The 16244-nt window shown below is 43.2% G+C and overlaps 1 protein-coding gene across 1 annotated transcript in view; it reads left to right on the plus strand.

Moving 5' to 3' along the window:
- Window positions 1-1544, plus strand: part of Klhl24 (kelch like family member 24) — a 29916-nt gene extending 28372 nt beyond the window's left edge. The window contains exon 8 of the mRNA XM_032899943.1: window positions 390-1544. Within this exon, the coding sequence (XP_032755834.1) occupies window positions 390-590 (201 nt within the window). The 3' untranslated portion in view covers window positions 591-1544. The remainder of the gene's footprint in view (window positions 1-389) is intronic.
- Window positions 1545-16244: the final 14700 nt, after the last annotated feature.

Here is a 16244-nt window from a genome sequence, read left to right on the forward strand (position 1 = left end):
TGAACCTGGGTCCTCAGCACAGGCGCTCTTTAGCACAGTGCCATCTCCAGCCCCTGCCCTGCCTCTTTAAATGCCTCTTCCTGTACTGGAATTAGAGCCTCACTTCATCCATGTGAATGTCAGCCTTCCTCATACAACAGTGTTCACTTCATCCATGTGAATGTCAGCCCTCATCATACAACAGTGTTCACTTCATCCATGTAAATGTCAGCCCTCATCATACAACACTCATCACATAACTGGGCCAGAGGGAGATTCGCTCTAGCACCTCCCCTCTCCTGTACTGTGTTAAAGCATGCTGATGTTTTTTTAGTTTATTGTCAAATCTTTTATCTTCAATAGTTAATTGGTTTTTTGTTTGTTTTTTTTTTATATATTTGGTTAAACAGGAAAACTGTGGTATGTCTGTTTGTAATGGTAAAATCTATATCCTGGGTGGAAGACGGGAAAATGGAGAAGCCACAGATACTATTCTCTGTTACGATCCTGCGACAAGTATCATCACAGGAGTGGCTGCGATGCCCAGACCAGTGTCCTACCATGGCTGTGTGACTATTCATAGATACAATGAGAAATGCTTTAAGCTCTAGCGATACCTCACACGAGAAGCCAATGCCAATCCAAGAGGAGAGTTTTTAAAACGACCATGTGCGAACACAACTTTGTGCCATCTGCAAAAAAGAAATAAATAATCCTGTTGCCTTTCTGACCCAAACACCAGACTTCAAGCTGTCAAATGTCAGTCCGTTTCTGAAGTGGGGTGGGGTGGGTTACAGTGAGCCAGGGCCCGCGTCTACCCCAGCACCCAGAAGGCAGTTTCTATACTCTTGAGCCCAGCCTGGTCTGCATAAAATGTTCTAGGCCAGCAAAAGTAAGAATTTGGCCTATGATTATACTTTTGCGTTTTTGAAAAACTAGGTGGGGTAGGCAGTAATGCCCAGTGTAAACTTCTTAGGGATTTGTGGACCCTCTTTCAGGAATGTGTCCTGTTTTTGTCAGTTTTGTAGAAAATATTGCATGACTGAAGCTTTATTTAGGTTGAATTGCCTGATGTTAAGAATGTTTAGAACTCATTGTGAGGGGAGGAAATGAGTTTGTTTGTTCGTTCCTTTTAACCATTTATTTAAGTTATGTGCATTGGTGGAAGGGGATCAGATCCCTTGGAACTAGAGTTACAGACAGTTATGAACTGCCCTGCTATGTGGGTGCTGGGAATTGAACCCCAGATCTCTGGAAGAACAGACCGTGCTCTTAACCACTGAACCATCTCTCTCCAGCCCCCAGAAATGAGTTTTAAATATCTGTCACGGACTTTATCCCTGCCGGTTAATTTTATTGAAGGCTTTTTGGGGTTTTGTTTGTTTTTTCCTAATTATAAAAGTGTAGTAACAATTCAGCTACCATAAAACACCAAATTTTATGACTGTATAGACTGTTCTCTGATATTAAATACTTTGTGAGCTTATGTAGGAGATAGAAAAGTAAGAAAATTTAAATTGTACATTAGTCCCTAAGGAAAAATTAAAGTAACTATTGAAAAAAAATGTGATCCACTTTGATTCTCAGGGTATTTAATGAATCATCTGTGAGTCCACTAAAGAAGTTCTTCCCTCTAAACTAATCTAGGAGCTAATATCCCGCTTACGGGCAGGCGGGTGTCTGTGTCCAGGGTGTTTCCCAGGCATGGCAGTGCACACCTGTGTCCAGGATCTGGAAGGTGCATCGAAAGAAACCAAATGGGCTGAACAGATGGTGCAGTTCAGATGGGCTGGACAGAGTGTTAATGAACACTCACTGCTCCCAGCCCCTATCAGGTGGCTCACTAATTTCTGCAGCTCTAATTCCAGGGAATCATAACACCTTCTGGCCTCCCTAGATATCTACAAGCATGTGGTGCACATACATTCACACAGGCACACATGTATGTAAAAGAGATATATCTTAAGACAAATATGCATTTTGTAATACTGAAAAAAAAAAAAAAAGAAAGGCAAGAGCAGGTTTGCTCCCTACCCAGTCTGGCGGAGTTTGACCTTACGATGCTTTGTGAGTGCCACTCCGCTCGCTCGTTCACTGCCATGTAAGCAGTTGTCAATCTAGGAAGGCTGACTGATTCCTTAACATCCTACAGTCACTCTTCTCAGTGGGGCCACGTGTTTGTGACTCTGACCAGCAGCAGTTCTGGTCTTCAGAGAGAAATCTCTTATTGGGGAGAGCTCTTTTATTTGTATAAAATACTGATCAACATTTTCAGATTTCTATTAAAGTTTTCCCTCAGGTTCTTCACCTCCATTTTATAAAACTTAGTACTTTTCAAAGGGAAATGTGAAATTTTTCTTAGAAATATAAGTAAATACAGCAGGAATTAGCATAACTAATTATTGTAACTTCTGTGTGGACAGATAACGATTTACAATGCCCTAGGCTGCAGCAGGTCTCTCACTATAATATACTCCTTGTCGATGACAATAGTGTCACTAGATTTCTGTTCACGTTAAGGCAGTCATCAAAGCCTAGCATTGGCAGACAACTTCTTTCTCAGCTTAGGAGAATACAAACGTTTTTAAGAGTCATGCTTAATTGGAATCCAAATTCTGAGAAAAATGCTTATAAGGTATATTTGGGAAATTGTTGTCACGTCATAAATGGTGAGTAATGTAACACAGCTAAGGAAGCAGCTCTGAAACAGTCATCTGTCAGTCGAGAGACAGATGTACGGACAGTCAAGGGTATCTGTACTGTAATTTTATAGTAAATATCTTCATTAGACTTCTGTTAGAGAATGGAAATTGTTTGGTTCAGAAATTCTTAAACAGTAAAGTGTGTGAATAAAGGTGTTTTATAAATGCTTAGGACTCTACAGATGCTAACTGTTATTCTCATGTATGTTTGTAAGATCATGTCCATTCATAAATATATCATATAAAACACTCGGTCAAAATAAATTTGTATCTTAGTATTTTTATCTGTTGTAAAAGTATTATCTACTTGTATCTTGTAATGTTTATCTTTCATATATCTTGTTTATTGTAAATTGGGAAAAAAAATCCTCAAAATCAGAATTTGTTTAAACACATTACTTTTTCTTTATGTTGCAAATTATATTAAAAGTTACCAGAAAGTACCTGAATCCTAGAAAATTAACTTTTTAAAGATACCCAGTTGATATTTTAACTTCCTTTAATTTCTTTTCTTTGCTAATTCTTGATAAATAATGGTGGTAAGCCCCGGTTTAAGAAAAATAATTTTAGAGTATAATTAGTGCATTAAAAGGGATACATCAACCATCTTGGAGTCAGACTATCTTCATTTTGTCATCCCATAATTGGCAGACTTTCTTTTAATGGGTGGTTTCTATGAGCCCCTACATTAGTATGTGTTTGTGTTTACATGAAGATAGTATGGTTGTGTACGTAGATCACAAACACCCAATGATTTTTGCAGTTTAATTATCAGAAATGTATAAAGTCAAAAAGTAGTTGATGACATCCAATTCAGTTGCGAAAGACTAACTTGGAACATTTCTGGAGTACTCTATTGTTAAGGCAGGCTCTCTGTGGCCTGTGCTGGCCTCAAGCTCTTGGCAATTCTTTGCCTTCTGAGAGCTGCAGTTAGAAGTGGAAGCCAGCACCAGTTTTCTAAAGAAATCATTTCGTCTGAAAGTGCAGATAGATCTGGTCCTAAGGATCTGTGCGTCTATGTGACAGCAGTGTTACCAGGTCGGAAAGCAGACCTGGGGAGAGGTTTGCAGACATCACTTGCGGCTGTGCAGATGGAAAGGACGTAGGTTTTGTGAATCAACAGAAAATTACAGTTGGTTTTTGTGTGCACTTTTTCTATGAATCCTCCTTCAAGTCTTCTCCATGTATTGCACAAGGTGGCCTGACTTCCTCCGTTTTCACCGTATTGTCTGTCCCCACGCTGACTTGACTAACAAATAGGAGTTGGATTTTCAGTAGCCGCTTTTCATAGATTATTGGGATCCAGGTGTTTACTCCATTTGAATCAGGTTTCAAGACGCCAATGCTCAGGGAGGGCGTTAGCTTGTCTGTGTTGCCCATCAGGGTGTGCAAAAGTGCTTTCCCTTAGATACCGTTCAGTCGATGGCTCTAGACTAAAATGTTTGAGAAACTTGACCTGTAGCAGTGGTTGAACATCTGTCCTACTCGGAAGGATGACAGTGCTTTGTGAACTGACACGTTCTCCTGGTGAATATGAATTGTTTCTGCGTCTGCTGTCAGACTCCCATTTTGAAACTCAGGAAAGACAAAGGTGGGTCTTCTGCTTTTGTCAGTGTCCAGACCAGGTGTGTGCTGCTTTTTCCTGATCTGACAGTAGGTTTTTAAAAGCCACTCTGAGAGCCCATATGCAAAGAGAGGAAGGGAGTTGAATTGTTTGCGTGTGCCTTTAATGCCTTGAGGTTTATATGGGAAAAGGATACATCGTACAGACTAAATGTGGTACCAAGTAAACGGTAATGTGCAGAAGCTTCCTGTGGACTGCCTTCCTCAGAGTCCACCCGAGACCTTACTAGTTAAAATGACTTGATCTCGCTAGAGTTAGTGGTACATAGCTGAGTGTGGTGACAATGTCTGTTATTCCAGCCCTTGGGAGGTGGGGCAAGAGGATCAGGAAAGTTCCAGGACCGCCATGGAGACAGAGAACCAGTTTGGGGTCAGAGTTGGCCATGTGAAATCCCATGTGAGAAAGAGTACTGGAGTTCATTGGCATTCTGTAGAAAGATGGAATGGTCTCATTTCACCCATTATTATATTAGTTAAATAATTCACCAAACCACATAACCAGCATGAAAATTCACCATACCATGTAACCAGAATGAAGCATTTTGGCTGACCTGGGATGCAATAGGTTTGCCTAGCCAAGTATGCTTACTGCCACATCTAGTGCTAGGCGTCAAACAACACTTCCAGGAGTACAAACTATAATACCTGAGACGTTTCAAAGTATTTTAGACGTCTTAAAGCCTTATATTTGTCAGTGGGTTGGAGAGATGGCTCAGTTAGGAGCAAGCACTAGCATTTGCTGCTCTAGCAGAGGATCTGGGTTGGGTTCCAAGCACCTTCACTGTGGCTAACAGGTGTCTGTAACTCTAGGTCCTGGGTGCCAGTACCCTCTGGCCCCCACAGACACACATGGAGCACATATATCACATGGAGATGGCCATGGTACAGGGAAAGCATACACATAAAAATAAGTTATCATTAAAATGTTGAATATGAACCTTTTACATTGGTGTGGTTGCCTTAAATATAAACAAATAATGCTAAAGGTGATCATAACATAGAAAGTGAAATCACAACTTTATATATTGTCCCCAAAGAGGTTTTGTTTTAATGTCTGTGCCTTAAGCTACCCAGTGCCATCTCAGCCTAATAAGCCGAAGTATTGGTTTTTGAGGGTCTGATTTGTTTTATCTTTTGAGTCAGGGTCATATGTAGCCTAGGCTGGCCTAGAACTTTTGTTAAAAATGATAATAACCTCCAGTCATTCTGTTTCCTCCCGTGCTTGAATGACAGCGTGTGCCACCATGCTTGGCTGTGTGTGTTTCTGTCTGTCTGTAGGTTGGTTGGTTGTTCAGTTGGTTGTTTTAATGGAGCCCTGGCTAACCTGGAACTCAGGATATAGCCAGGTTGACCTTGAACTAGTGACCTTGAACTTCTGCCTCTGTCCACGAGTGCTAGGATTATGGGCTTGGCCACCACTCCCAGCTGTTCTGAAATGCATTGGAGTGCCAGCTGCCTCCTTGGCGGAAAGAGAATGTTAAATAAGGTCGATGCTCAGAGTTTTACATTTTTAACTTTTGGTACCTAGGTGCTTTGTAAAATACTCAGATAAATACCCATTAAGCTCTCCTAAGGTCATTTGAAATAGTGAAAAAAAGTACCTGTAGTTATTTCTGCTTGTCATTATATCAATAGTTCTGCTCTAGGCTTTTTCTTGAGAAAGCAACTTCCTCTTCATCTCCCCACCCCACCCCCCCCCCACCCCACCCCCCCCCCACCTCCACCCCCCTGCAGTGTGTGAGCCTCAGAGCTGAGGTAAGGCTTTCAGATCTGAACAAGTGTATGTGCTTTACTGTAACTGCCTCGCACCTCTTGCCTAGAGTTTGAATCTTCACAGTGAGAAAAGAATGTTTTCTACGTCCTTGTCCTCAGTTCCGCTGCAGTATAGTAAATGCTTACGTTTTTGTTTAATTGCACTTCTTCCGTAGTTTAAATTTTTAAAAGTTGTATCTAATGTCTTTTAAACATTACTTGACTATATGGTTACATTAAATTTTGTTTACCAAAAATGAGTTTTTAAGTTTGTTTTTTTAATATTCCCAAATGGTCGTATTAAAAGGGACAAGGGGAAAATCAGATGTTTGTATTTACCAGAATAACCATAAAATAACTAAGAACATAAACAAGAAACCGAAATAGTGACTTGAGGAAAGGAAGGGTGGCCAAGAAGAATACTAATGTCGGTGTGTGTTGAGCATGGCCCCTGGTGTAGTGGTGTTGAAGCGGGACTGTTCGTCTGAAGCAGTGCAGAAGTTTCATCGAGATGTGTTCATACAGCCTCTCCTGTGAGATGTGAGAGCACGGTCACTCAGTACCCACGGAGGGTAGAAAAGGGTGTTGGATCTCCTGGAACTTGAGTTACAGCTTAAGCTGCCATGTGCCTGCAAGGAACTATAAATCTCAACCCTTGAGAGGGAGACGTTTTCAGAAATGAAGGCTGCTAGCCTGTTCCTGTTTTCTCTGCTTTACTGTCTGACGCTATGAAGTTCTTGTTCATGTATGGCATTTGGCATACACGTTCCTACTGAAGGAAATTTGTAAACAGTTCTGGACGCTGGCTCCTTGTCAAAATTAAGTGCTACCCCAGTTTTATGAGTTGTATCTGTGGACCAGCAGCTTTGTGGACAAAATCCTGCCCGAGTTTTTGAGATCATTTGTCCTCTTATCCGTTGTGATAACGGGGCACATTTCCATTCTGGAGGCACTTCATCAGAAGTCCAGTCTCCTGGCCCATGATGGTACAAGCCTTTGCTCTCACTCGGGAGGCAAAGGCAGGTGAATCTCTCTTCAAGACCAGCCTACTTTACACATCCCGCTTACAGCCAGCATGGCTGCACAGTGAGACCCCAGTCTTAAGAACAAACAAGAAATATGAACCAATAATTTTAATTATCAGAGGTTGTCCCAAAATCATGCTCTGTTTGAAAGTTTAGAGTCACTGTTAGGGAGACGAATGGGAAAATGGAAGTCCATGTAGAAACCAAAGACCACTAAAAACAGAGAAATCTCCAGTGTTCAGAATCAGGAGTTGAGAGCACTTGCTCCTGGATGGGCTGTTAACTTTCCTTCCTAGGTCCTAAGTGGAGGATAGGCTAGAAATGTGTGATTTAAGCGGCCTTAATAACATGATACCGGCTTTTCCAGGACGATACCTCCTCTTAGAAGTCCTGTGGAAGCCAGAATACAGCAAATACATAGGCGAATGCCATCATTAAACCACTGAACTGAGAACGGGACCCTTGTTGAAGGAATCTTAGAAAGGATTGAAAGAGCTTGAAGGGGCTTGAGACCCCATATGAAGACAATGCCAAGCAACCAGAGCTTCCAGGGACTAAGCCACTACCCAAAGACTATACATGGACTGACCCTGGGCTCCAACCTCATAGGTAGCAATGAATATCCTAGTAAGAGCACCAGTGGAAGGGGAAGCCCTTGGTCCTGCCAAGACTGAATCCCCAGTGAACCTAATTGTTGGGGGGAGGGCGGTAATGGGGGGAGGATGGGGGGAAAACTCATATAAAGGGGAGGGGAAAGGGTTATAGGGGGATGTTGGCCCGGAAACCGGGAAGGGGAATAATAATTGAAATGTAAATAAGAAATACTCAAGTTAATAAAGAAAAAAAGGAAAAAAATGAAACCTAGAGAAAGGCAGATAATTATGTATCGCTGCCCTTATAAGGGGTCAAATAGGTCAGTTCTCACAAGAACAGGTTGACACTTAGCTTTCTCAGATCCATCTCTGGCTTTCTGTGACCAGACCCTCATGCATCCCCCACCCCACCCCCGTGAGGCCATCTATGCTGTCATCAAGGCAAAGCCCCAACCCCCAGCCCCAGTAAGGACTGATGGATTGCCAGTGCCATGTCTTCGACCTCTGTAAAGCTGTCAGCACAGTAAGACTTTCAGTTTACTCTGTATAAACTACCCAGAGTATTAATAAGTCTAAATTACCTGTTCCGTATCCAGCAGGAGCTGAGTGTGGAGGTGCACAACTTTAATCCCAGTACCCACGAGCAGAGCCAGGCAGATCTCTGACTTCAAGACCAGCCTGGTGTACATAGCCAGTCAGACCAACTAGAGTTACACGATGAGGCCCTGTCTTAAACAAACAAACAAACAATAGCAGGCAGTGGTGGTGCACACTTGCAATCCCAGCACTCAGGAGGCAGAGGCAGGTGGATTCCTGTGAGTAAAGTGTACTCTAGTGTTTGGGTGAAATGTTCTCTAGCTATCAAGTCTGTTTGATTCGTGCTATCATTTGGTTTGTATATTTCTAGGCTTCGTTTGGAAAGCATTGATTGGTGAGAGTACAGTACTGACGCCACCCCGTACTGTTGCACTGGGGATATTGTGTGACTTTACATTAAAAAGTACTTGGCTAAGCATGGTGGCACATGCCTTGCATCCCAGGACTTGGGAGGCAGGGAGACCTCTATGGGTTTCAGGCCAGCCTTTGTCTACGTAGCATGTTCCAGGTCAGGGCTACATAGAGAAGCCCTTTCTCAAAAATAGGAGTGATGAGGGAAAGAATGAAAACAGGGAACGCAGAAGAACCAAAAGAAGCAAATGAGATACAGGTTAAAAGTATAGAAAAGAATGACGTTAGACCGGGTCAAGAGAGACACACGCAGCGAATCCTAAATGGTGTCTGAGCAATGATCAGAAGCAAAACCCGCGTGAGATTTGTGCACAAGAATAGAAATTAACTGATAGCAAATGAGAAGCAAACAGTTCTTACGGAGAGAACTGCTGGCCCAGCTGCTCACAGCTAGAAGGTGAAGGAAGTTCTCAGTTTTCGGGACTGTGGTTAACAGGCTGCACTTGGTGTTGTGTAGGGATGGGGGCGGGGCATCAGTCTGTAATTCCTGTGTTCCCAGGGGTTCTGGCTTGTGAGGAAGGGAGGTCACATGTGCTTTGCTGAACTCCACTGTTGCCTGTTCTGGTCCTGAAGGTTTAGTGTACATGAGGAACAACCCTTGCTGTTTCTACTGTTCTCCCAGGGTATCTTGATTAGGATACCTAGTTAGTTTGTTTGTTTGTTTGTTTGTTTGTTTGTTTTAGTTTCTTAGGAAAATTCCACACTCATTTCCTTAGAGTCTGCTTCTGTTTAAATTCAGTGCACTCATTAAACCAGTAATGAGTAAAGTTCCCGTTCACCTCATCCTCATCAGCATGTGCCTTAGGGTTTTACTGCTGTGAACAGACACCATGACCAAGGCAACTCTTATAGAGGACGTGTAATTGGGACTGGCTTACAGGTTCAGAGGTTTCAGTCCATTACTGTCAAGGCGAGAGCATGGCAGCATCCAGGCAGGCATGGTGCAGGAGGAGCTGACAGTTCAACATCTTCATCTGAAGGCTGCTGGCAGAAGACTGGCTTCCAAGCAGCTAGGATGAGAAACTTTATAACCCACACCCATAGTGACACACCTGCTCCAACAGGGCCGCACCTTGTAGTTGTGCCACTCCCTGGGCTGAGCACACGCAAACCAACACAGTATGCATTGCCATTCTGACTGGAATAGCCTGGGACCTCAAAGGAGTTTTAATGTGCACGTCCTGAACGAAGTATGGAGGAGTGTCCTTAATATTTATCCCCTACCTCTATTTCTTGTTTTGGTCATTATTGAGTTCCTTAGCCCATTTTTTGAACTGGAGTTTTTATTTTTAGATTTCTTTAATCTTTGTATATTATTGGCATTAGTCTCTCAGATGTGCAGCTGCAACTGTTTTGTCCCATTTTGTCTGCCCTCCCTTCACAAGATCAGCTGAAATCTCACCGGGTCACATTTGTTGATTTGGGGCCTTATTTCCACCCCGTCTGGACAGTCCTCCTCTATGCCTTTGTCTTGAAGTGCATTTCTTTTTCCTCCAACATTTTCAAGGTTTCAGGTTTGATGTTCAGATCCTGGGTCCACTTGGAGTTGATTTTTGTACAGTACGTTAAAAGTGTCTACTTTGATGCTTCCTCATAGAGAGATCCAGTTTACTTCTGAAGAGACTGTCCTTTGTCCTCTGTGTATTTTTTTTAAACTTTTTTTAATTAATTTTTATTTATGAGTACACTGTCGCTGTCTTCAGACACACCAGAAGAGGGCACCAGATCTCATTACAGATGGTTCTGAGCCACCATGTGGTTGCTGGGAATTGAACTCAGGACCTCTGGAAGAGCAGCCAGTGCTCTTAACCACTGAGCCATCTCTCCAGCCCCTCTGTGTATTTTTTGCCTCTTTGTATTTCTCCCCGACTCCAGGAGACCTTCTCACAAAACTTTTTACTGAAGCTGGACTGATGCCTCAGAGGGTAAGCATTTGGCTGCTTTTGCAGGGGACCCAGGTTCGATTCCCAGAACCCACAGGACAGCTCACAACCATCTGTAACGACGACAGTTCAGTAGGGTCCAACACCCTCGTCTGGCTTACAAAAGACACCAAGAGGGCATGTACTGCACAGGCACACATGCAAGCAAAAGACTCATAAACACATAAAAATTCAATCTTAAAAAAAAGAACTCACATGAATAGAAAATAGAGAATGCCTCCCTTCTGCTTCTCTGCTATTAACTGGTAAGAGAGCCAGCTCTCCAGGCCCTCGAGTCTTTGGGTATTTTCCACCCGTGGTAAGGTGGTGTGGAACTTTTAAATCAGCAAATTTTCACACACATACACACCATTCTCCCACTTGAGAAGTACCCCCGCCTGTACAAATAGGAGGTTCTAAACCCTCCAGCTTACTTTTCCTGCCAGGGAGAACCTGACCCAGACAGGACCTCCTGTTTTCTGCTTATTTTATGCTCATACCTACCTCAGCTGGTCAGGTTAGAAGTCTCTGTTCCCTGGGCCTTCCACCCTGCTGTATGGTTGTATCACTCACACACACCCCAATCTTGGCAAAGTGGAGAGAGGTTTCTGGACCCTCCACGCAGGGCACAACTTCTGACCTGAGTGTACCCTCACTGGTAAAGCCAGAATAGCTCAACAGCCCCTTCCCCTTGTTGGCCACCAGTACTCTCTCCTGCATCTGCACATGCTCCCTGATGAGGGAAGCAACAGGATGCTTGACACACCTCTGTAATCCGAAAACATGTGCACTTGTCTCTGCACTCACTCTGGCTCCTTAAGTTAGAGGTCATCGGATTCCCCAGCACCCTTGCACACATACTTTCTGAACCCTGAAATCAGAGGACACATGAAACAGTTTCTCCTGACACCACCCCACAAGCATACACCCCAGACCCCCAGCATTCCTGATCACCCCATCTCCACACTTCTGCACTTCCAACCTGACAATCAGGTTGGCAAAACCCATGTTAAAAAAAAAGTAGGGGTTGGGGATTTAGCTCAGTGGTAGAGTGCTTGCCTAGCAAGCACAAGGCCCTGGGTTCAGTCCCCAGCTCCGAAAAAAAAAAAGTAACATAAAAGCCAAGAAGGACTGTCTCCTCCAAAAATGACCAATCCCCCATACTAATGGCCACCAGCGAGACTGACTTAGATGAAATTTCCGACAAAGAATTCAGAAGAACAATTATATGTATGTTTAAATATCTCAAAGAGGACACGAATAAATGTGTGAACAAAGTCAAAAAACATGTGAATAATCTCCCAAATCATATGAAAACACGAGTAACTGAATATTTTAAAAAAAAAAGGTGAAGGGCTGGACATGGCTATAATTAAAAGCAAATACTGCTCTTCCAGAGGTCATGAGTTCAATTGAGCAACCCATGGTAACTCACAACCATCTGTAAAGAGAATGCCTCTTCTGGTGTGTCTGAAGACAGCTACAGTTATGCCCATATAATAAATAAATAAATCTTTAAAAAAGAATTCAACATGGAAAATATAATTCAACAAAAGAAATATGAATACTAAATAAAGGACAAACTGAAATGTAACTGGAAAAAAAAATTAAGTAAAACTCACTGGGAAGCCTCACCAACAGAATGGGTTATTTGGAGGACAGAATATCAAGGTTTAAGGAAAGCACAGAGAGTGAGTCATTCAGTTAAAATCATCCTTTAGGGGTTGGGGATTTAGCTCAGTGGTGGCGCTTGCCTAGCAAAGCGCAAGGCCCTGAGGTTGGTCCCCAGCTCAAAAAAAAAAAAAAAAAAAAAATCAAAAAAAAAAAAATGAGATGCAGGGCTGGAGATGGCTCAGTGGTTAGGCACCGACTGCTCTTCAGAGGCCCTGAGTTCAATTCCCAGCAACCACATGGTGGCTCACAACCATCTGTAATGGGATCTGATGCCCTCTTCTGGTGTGTCTGAAGACAGCTACAGTGTACTTATATATAATAAATAAATAAATCTTTAAAAATAAATAAATAAATAAATAAATATTTTTAAAAAATGAGGTGCAGAGATGGCAGTGGCTAAAAGCGTTTGCTGCTCTTCCCGAGGACCTGAGTTTAGTTCCCAGGATCCAAGTTGGGTGGCTCACAACCACCTGGATCACCAGTTACTCCTAGGCACTGAACACTGTAGGTACCTGCCCTCACACATGCACACACCCATACACCTACACACACTTAAGAGTTAAAAAAGTAAAGAACGGAGTATACAAGATCTGGGGGATAGTTTGAAAGGTTAAATTACAAATAACTAACTTAATAAATACATAAGATTTAAAAAAAGAACAGTTTATGAATCATGGGGCTAAACGAGGATTCCATGTCAAAGGTATAGAAATAATATCTTTTGTAAGAAATCTTAAAACTCGGGACAGGTGTGGTGGCCCACACCTTTAGTTCCAGCACTTGGGAGGCAGAGGCAGGTGAATCTCGGAGTTTGAGGTCAGCCTGGTCTACAGAGTGAGTTCTGGGACAGCCAGGGCTACTACACAGAGAAACCCTGTCTTGGACAAAAGAAAAAGAAAGGGGGAAGAAGAGGAAGGAGGATATGGGGTAGATTTAACTAGGCATAGCCAGTGGTGGGACACATAGAAACCCTATCTCAGAACAACAAAAACAGATCCTAAAGCTTTCCAGATCTAAGGAAGTAGAATCCCCATCAAAGTAAAGGAGGTGAACGAAACATCAAATAGACTGGACCAGAAAAGGAGTTCCCGTGTTATAGTAGAGCCAAAACCTGTATTCAAAGAAAAAAAATGTATTCAAAGTGACAAGCGGGCAAACTGATATATAAAGGCAGGCCATCACAGTAGATTATAAATTTTCTATGGAAAGCCAGAGGGCACATGGGAATGCATTTCAAGGTCTGGAAGATAACAAACTACTCTATGTAACAGGCCCCAGACCATAGCATAACTGACTCCAGGATGGCAGTACCATTCAGGCTGTAAAACTCAGCCCATAGAGAGCACCACTTGCCAGAACTAAAAGACCTAACCCATCAACATCCATAGTTATGGGGTGGTCTCTAAGTGTACTAACCTTGCCTTTTAGCTTCTGTAGTTCTCTTTCTGGCTGACTTTTCTTGTTAACTGAAGTATGTGAACCTAGGATATGGATTTTGTGCCTAAAAGCTCACCCTGACAAAGGCTTAGAGCTACACTGGGATCCTGAACACACAGCTGGCTGGCTAATAAGGACTTTCTATTGGCTTAAACCCATACTCGGACGGTCTTCCCTGGTAGATACCCCATAACACTATACTCAGCCAAACTGTTGTCATAATGGAAGAAGAAAACCTTTCCATGTCAAAAGCAATTGATATACAGAGGCCCACTGTGGAGAGCACACTGGAGGGAATACTTGAGAGGGAAGACAGCAATAAACATCCAAATCATGACTGAAAAAAAAAATAAGGATGCTAAGATATTCATTAAGAAAATGAAGACTAGGGGTTGGGGATTTAGCTCAGAGGTGGAAACACTTGCCTATAAGCATAAAGGCCCTGGGTTTGGTCCCCAGCTCGAAAAAAAAAAAAAAAAAAAAAAAAAAAAGAAGAAAATGAAGACTAAGAAAACATCAAATACTAAAAAATCAACAAAATTATAGGACAATATCAGAATAATGCCTCAGATGATTATCTAAGGTCTCAATTCTCCAATCAAGATATACGTAAGATAGGCTGGAGAGATGGCTCAGTGGTTAAGAGCACTGGCTGCTCTTCCAGAGGTCCTGAGTTCAATTCCTAGCAACCACATGGTGGCTCACAACCATCTGTAATGGGATCTGATGCCCTCTTCTGGTGTGTCTGAAGACAGCTACTGTGTACTCATATACATAAAATAAATGAATAAATCTTTTTTAAAAAAAGATATACATCAGATGCCTGGCAGTGGTGTCATTCACATGCCTTTAATTCTAGCCCTTGGGAGGGAGAGGCAGGCAGATCTCCCAACCCAAGGCCAGCTGCTCTACAGAGTGAGTCCCAGGAAAGCCAAGGCTACCTTGTCTTGAAGGGAGAAAGAGACATAAGATTAGCAGATTGGATCATAAAAACAGGGTCCCTCTTTTTTCTGCAGCCAAGAAACACACTTCACCACCAAAGATAGACATGACCTTCAGGTAAAAGGGAGGGCAAAGGTATTACAACAAGGAAACCGGGACACATGCAGAAAAGACATTTAAAGTCTACAATAAAAATGAGAGTGAGGACAGATCATCTCACTCGATGCAGAGAAGCCTTGTGGTATAATAAACATTCCTCCATGATAAAAAAAAGTCCTCAAGAGACTAACGATGCATGAGACAATCCAGGCAGCCTACAAGGTTAGAGGTGAGGGAGAAGAACTGGAGCATTTCTGCTAAAACCAGGGAGCAAAATAAGCACATCCAGTCTCTCCACTCCTTTTCAGTACAGTACTCAAAGTCTTAGCTAGAGCAACAAAAGAAGGAGATGAAAAAGCTACAAATACAAATAAGATTCTATACATTGAAAATACTACCAAAAATAATTGGAACTGAAAATTACTTCAAGGAAAGTGGTAGGCTAGAAATTTAGCACATAAAAATCAGTAGGCACCAGGCCTGATGTGCTCCTACCTGCGGCCACCACCATGCCTGCAGCCTGCCACTGTCAAGCCAAAGACTACCCCGAGGGATCAGCCGGAATTCCCCCTTTATTCCCCCTCAGCCCCCAGCTAGATCCAGCCCGTAGGCCCCCACTCGGCTCTCAGCTCTTCCGCAGTAACCAGCAGCACCTGGCTGTCTGAGAGCCTGAGAACCAGATGGCCTGGCCTTTTTGCAAGGGACACCCAGAGCCAGTTCCAGCTGTCCCCACACCTCTGGACTGTGCTTCACCACCCCTGGAGTGGTGTCCCCAGGCCTCCCAACGGCCCGACACTTGCCCAGTGACAGTGTGGGGTAAGTGCGGTGGTCTCTGGAACCCCATAGCCCTACAACATGGGGTGGAGCATAGCTGGCTGTTGCCAGGTAATTGTGGGGCAGAGCTTAGACAGAATGTTAACATTACCCCGTTATGGTTTCATTAAAAAGAAAAATTACAAAGAGGCAATGGTGGAGCAGGAATAGGGTCCTAGTGATCGATGATTACTTCCTGCTTGCTTTGGGTGACGTGTCTCTAGGAAACCTAGGAAAGTGGGTATGGGGATGTTTGTCCAGTCTTTTAGAGTTGGCTGTTTCCTTGTTGTCCAAGGTCTGTGGAACCATCTGAGCATAGGTATTGTGGTAGGTATTAAAAACACCCACAAGGGGTTGGGGATTTGGCTCAGTGGTAGAGCACTTGCCTAGGAAGCGCAAGGTCCTGGGTTCGGTCCCCAGCCCCGGAAAAAAAAGAAAAAAAAAAAAAAAACACCCACAAACCTTCGCTATTGCCGGCACTGTAGGGCCACATGGCACCTGCGGGGTATTTTCATCTCAGTCAGCAAAGCATCTCACCCGCTAAGCTTCCAATCTCTAGCCCACACTGCCTCCGGCTACTGTCTGAGCCCAGCAGCGACCTCTCCTTCCATCTAGTTCCCGAGACCGGTTGCCGCAACGCCAGTTTCATCAGAGACCGCCTTTCTTGTGGTTCTA

The sequence above is a fragment of the Rattus rattus genome, chromosome 4 (genome assembly GCF_011064425.1).
Source record: "Rattus rattus isolate New Zealand chromosome 4, Rrattus_CSIRO_v1, whole genome shotgun sequence".
NCBI lineage: Eukaryota > Metazoa > Chordata > Mammalia > Rodentia > Muridae > Rattus > Rattus rattus.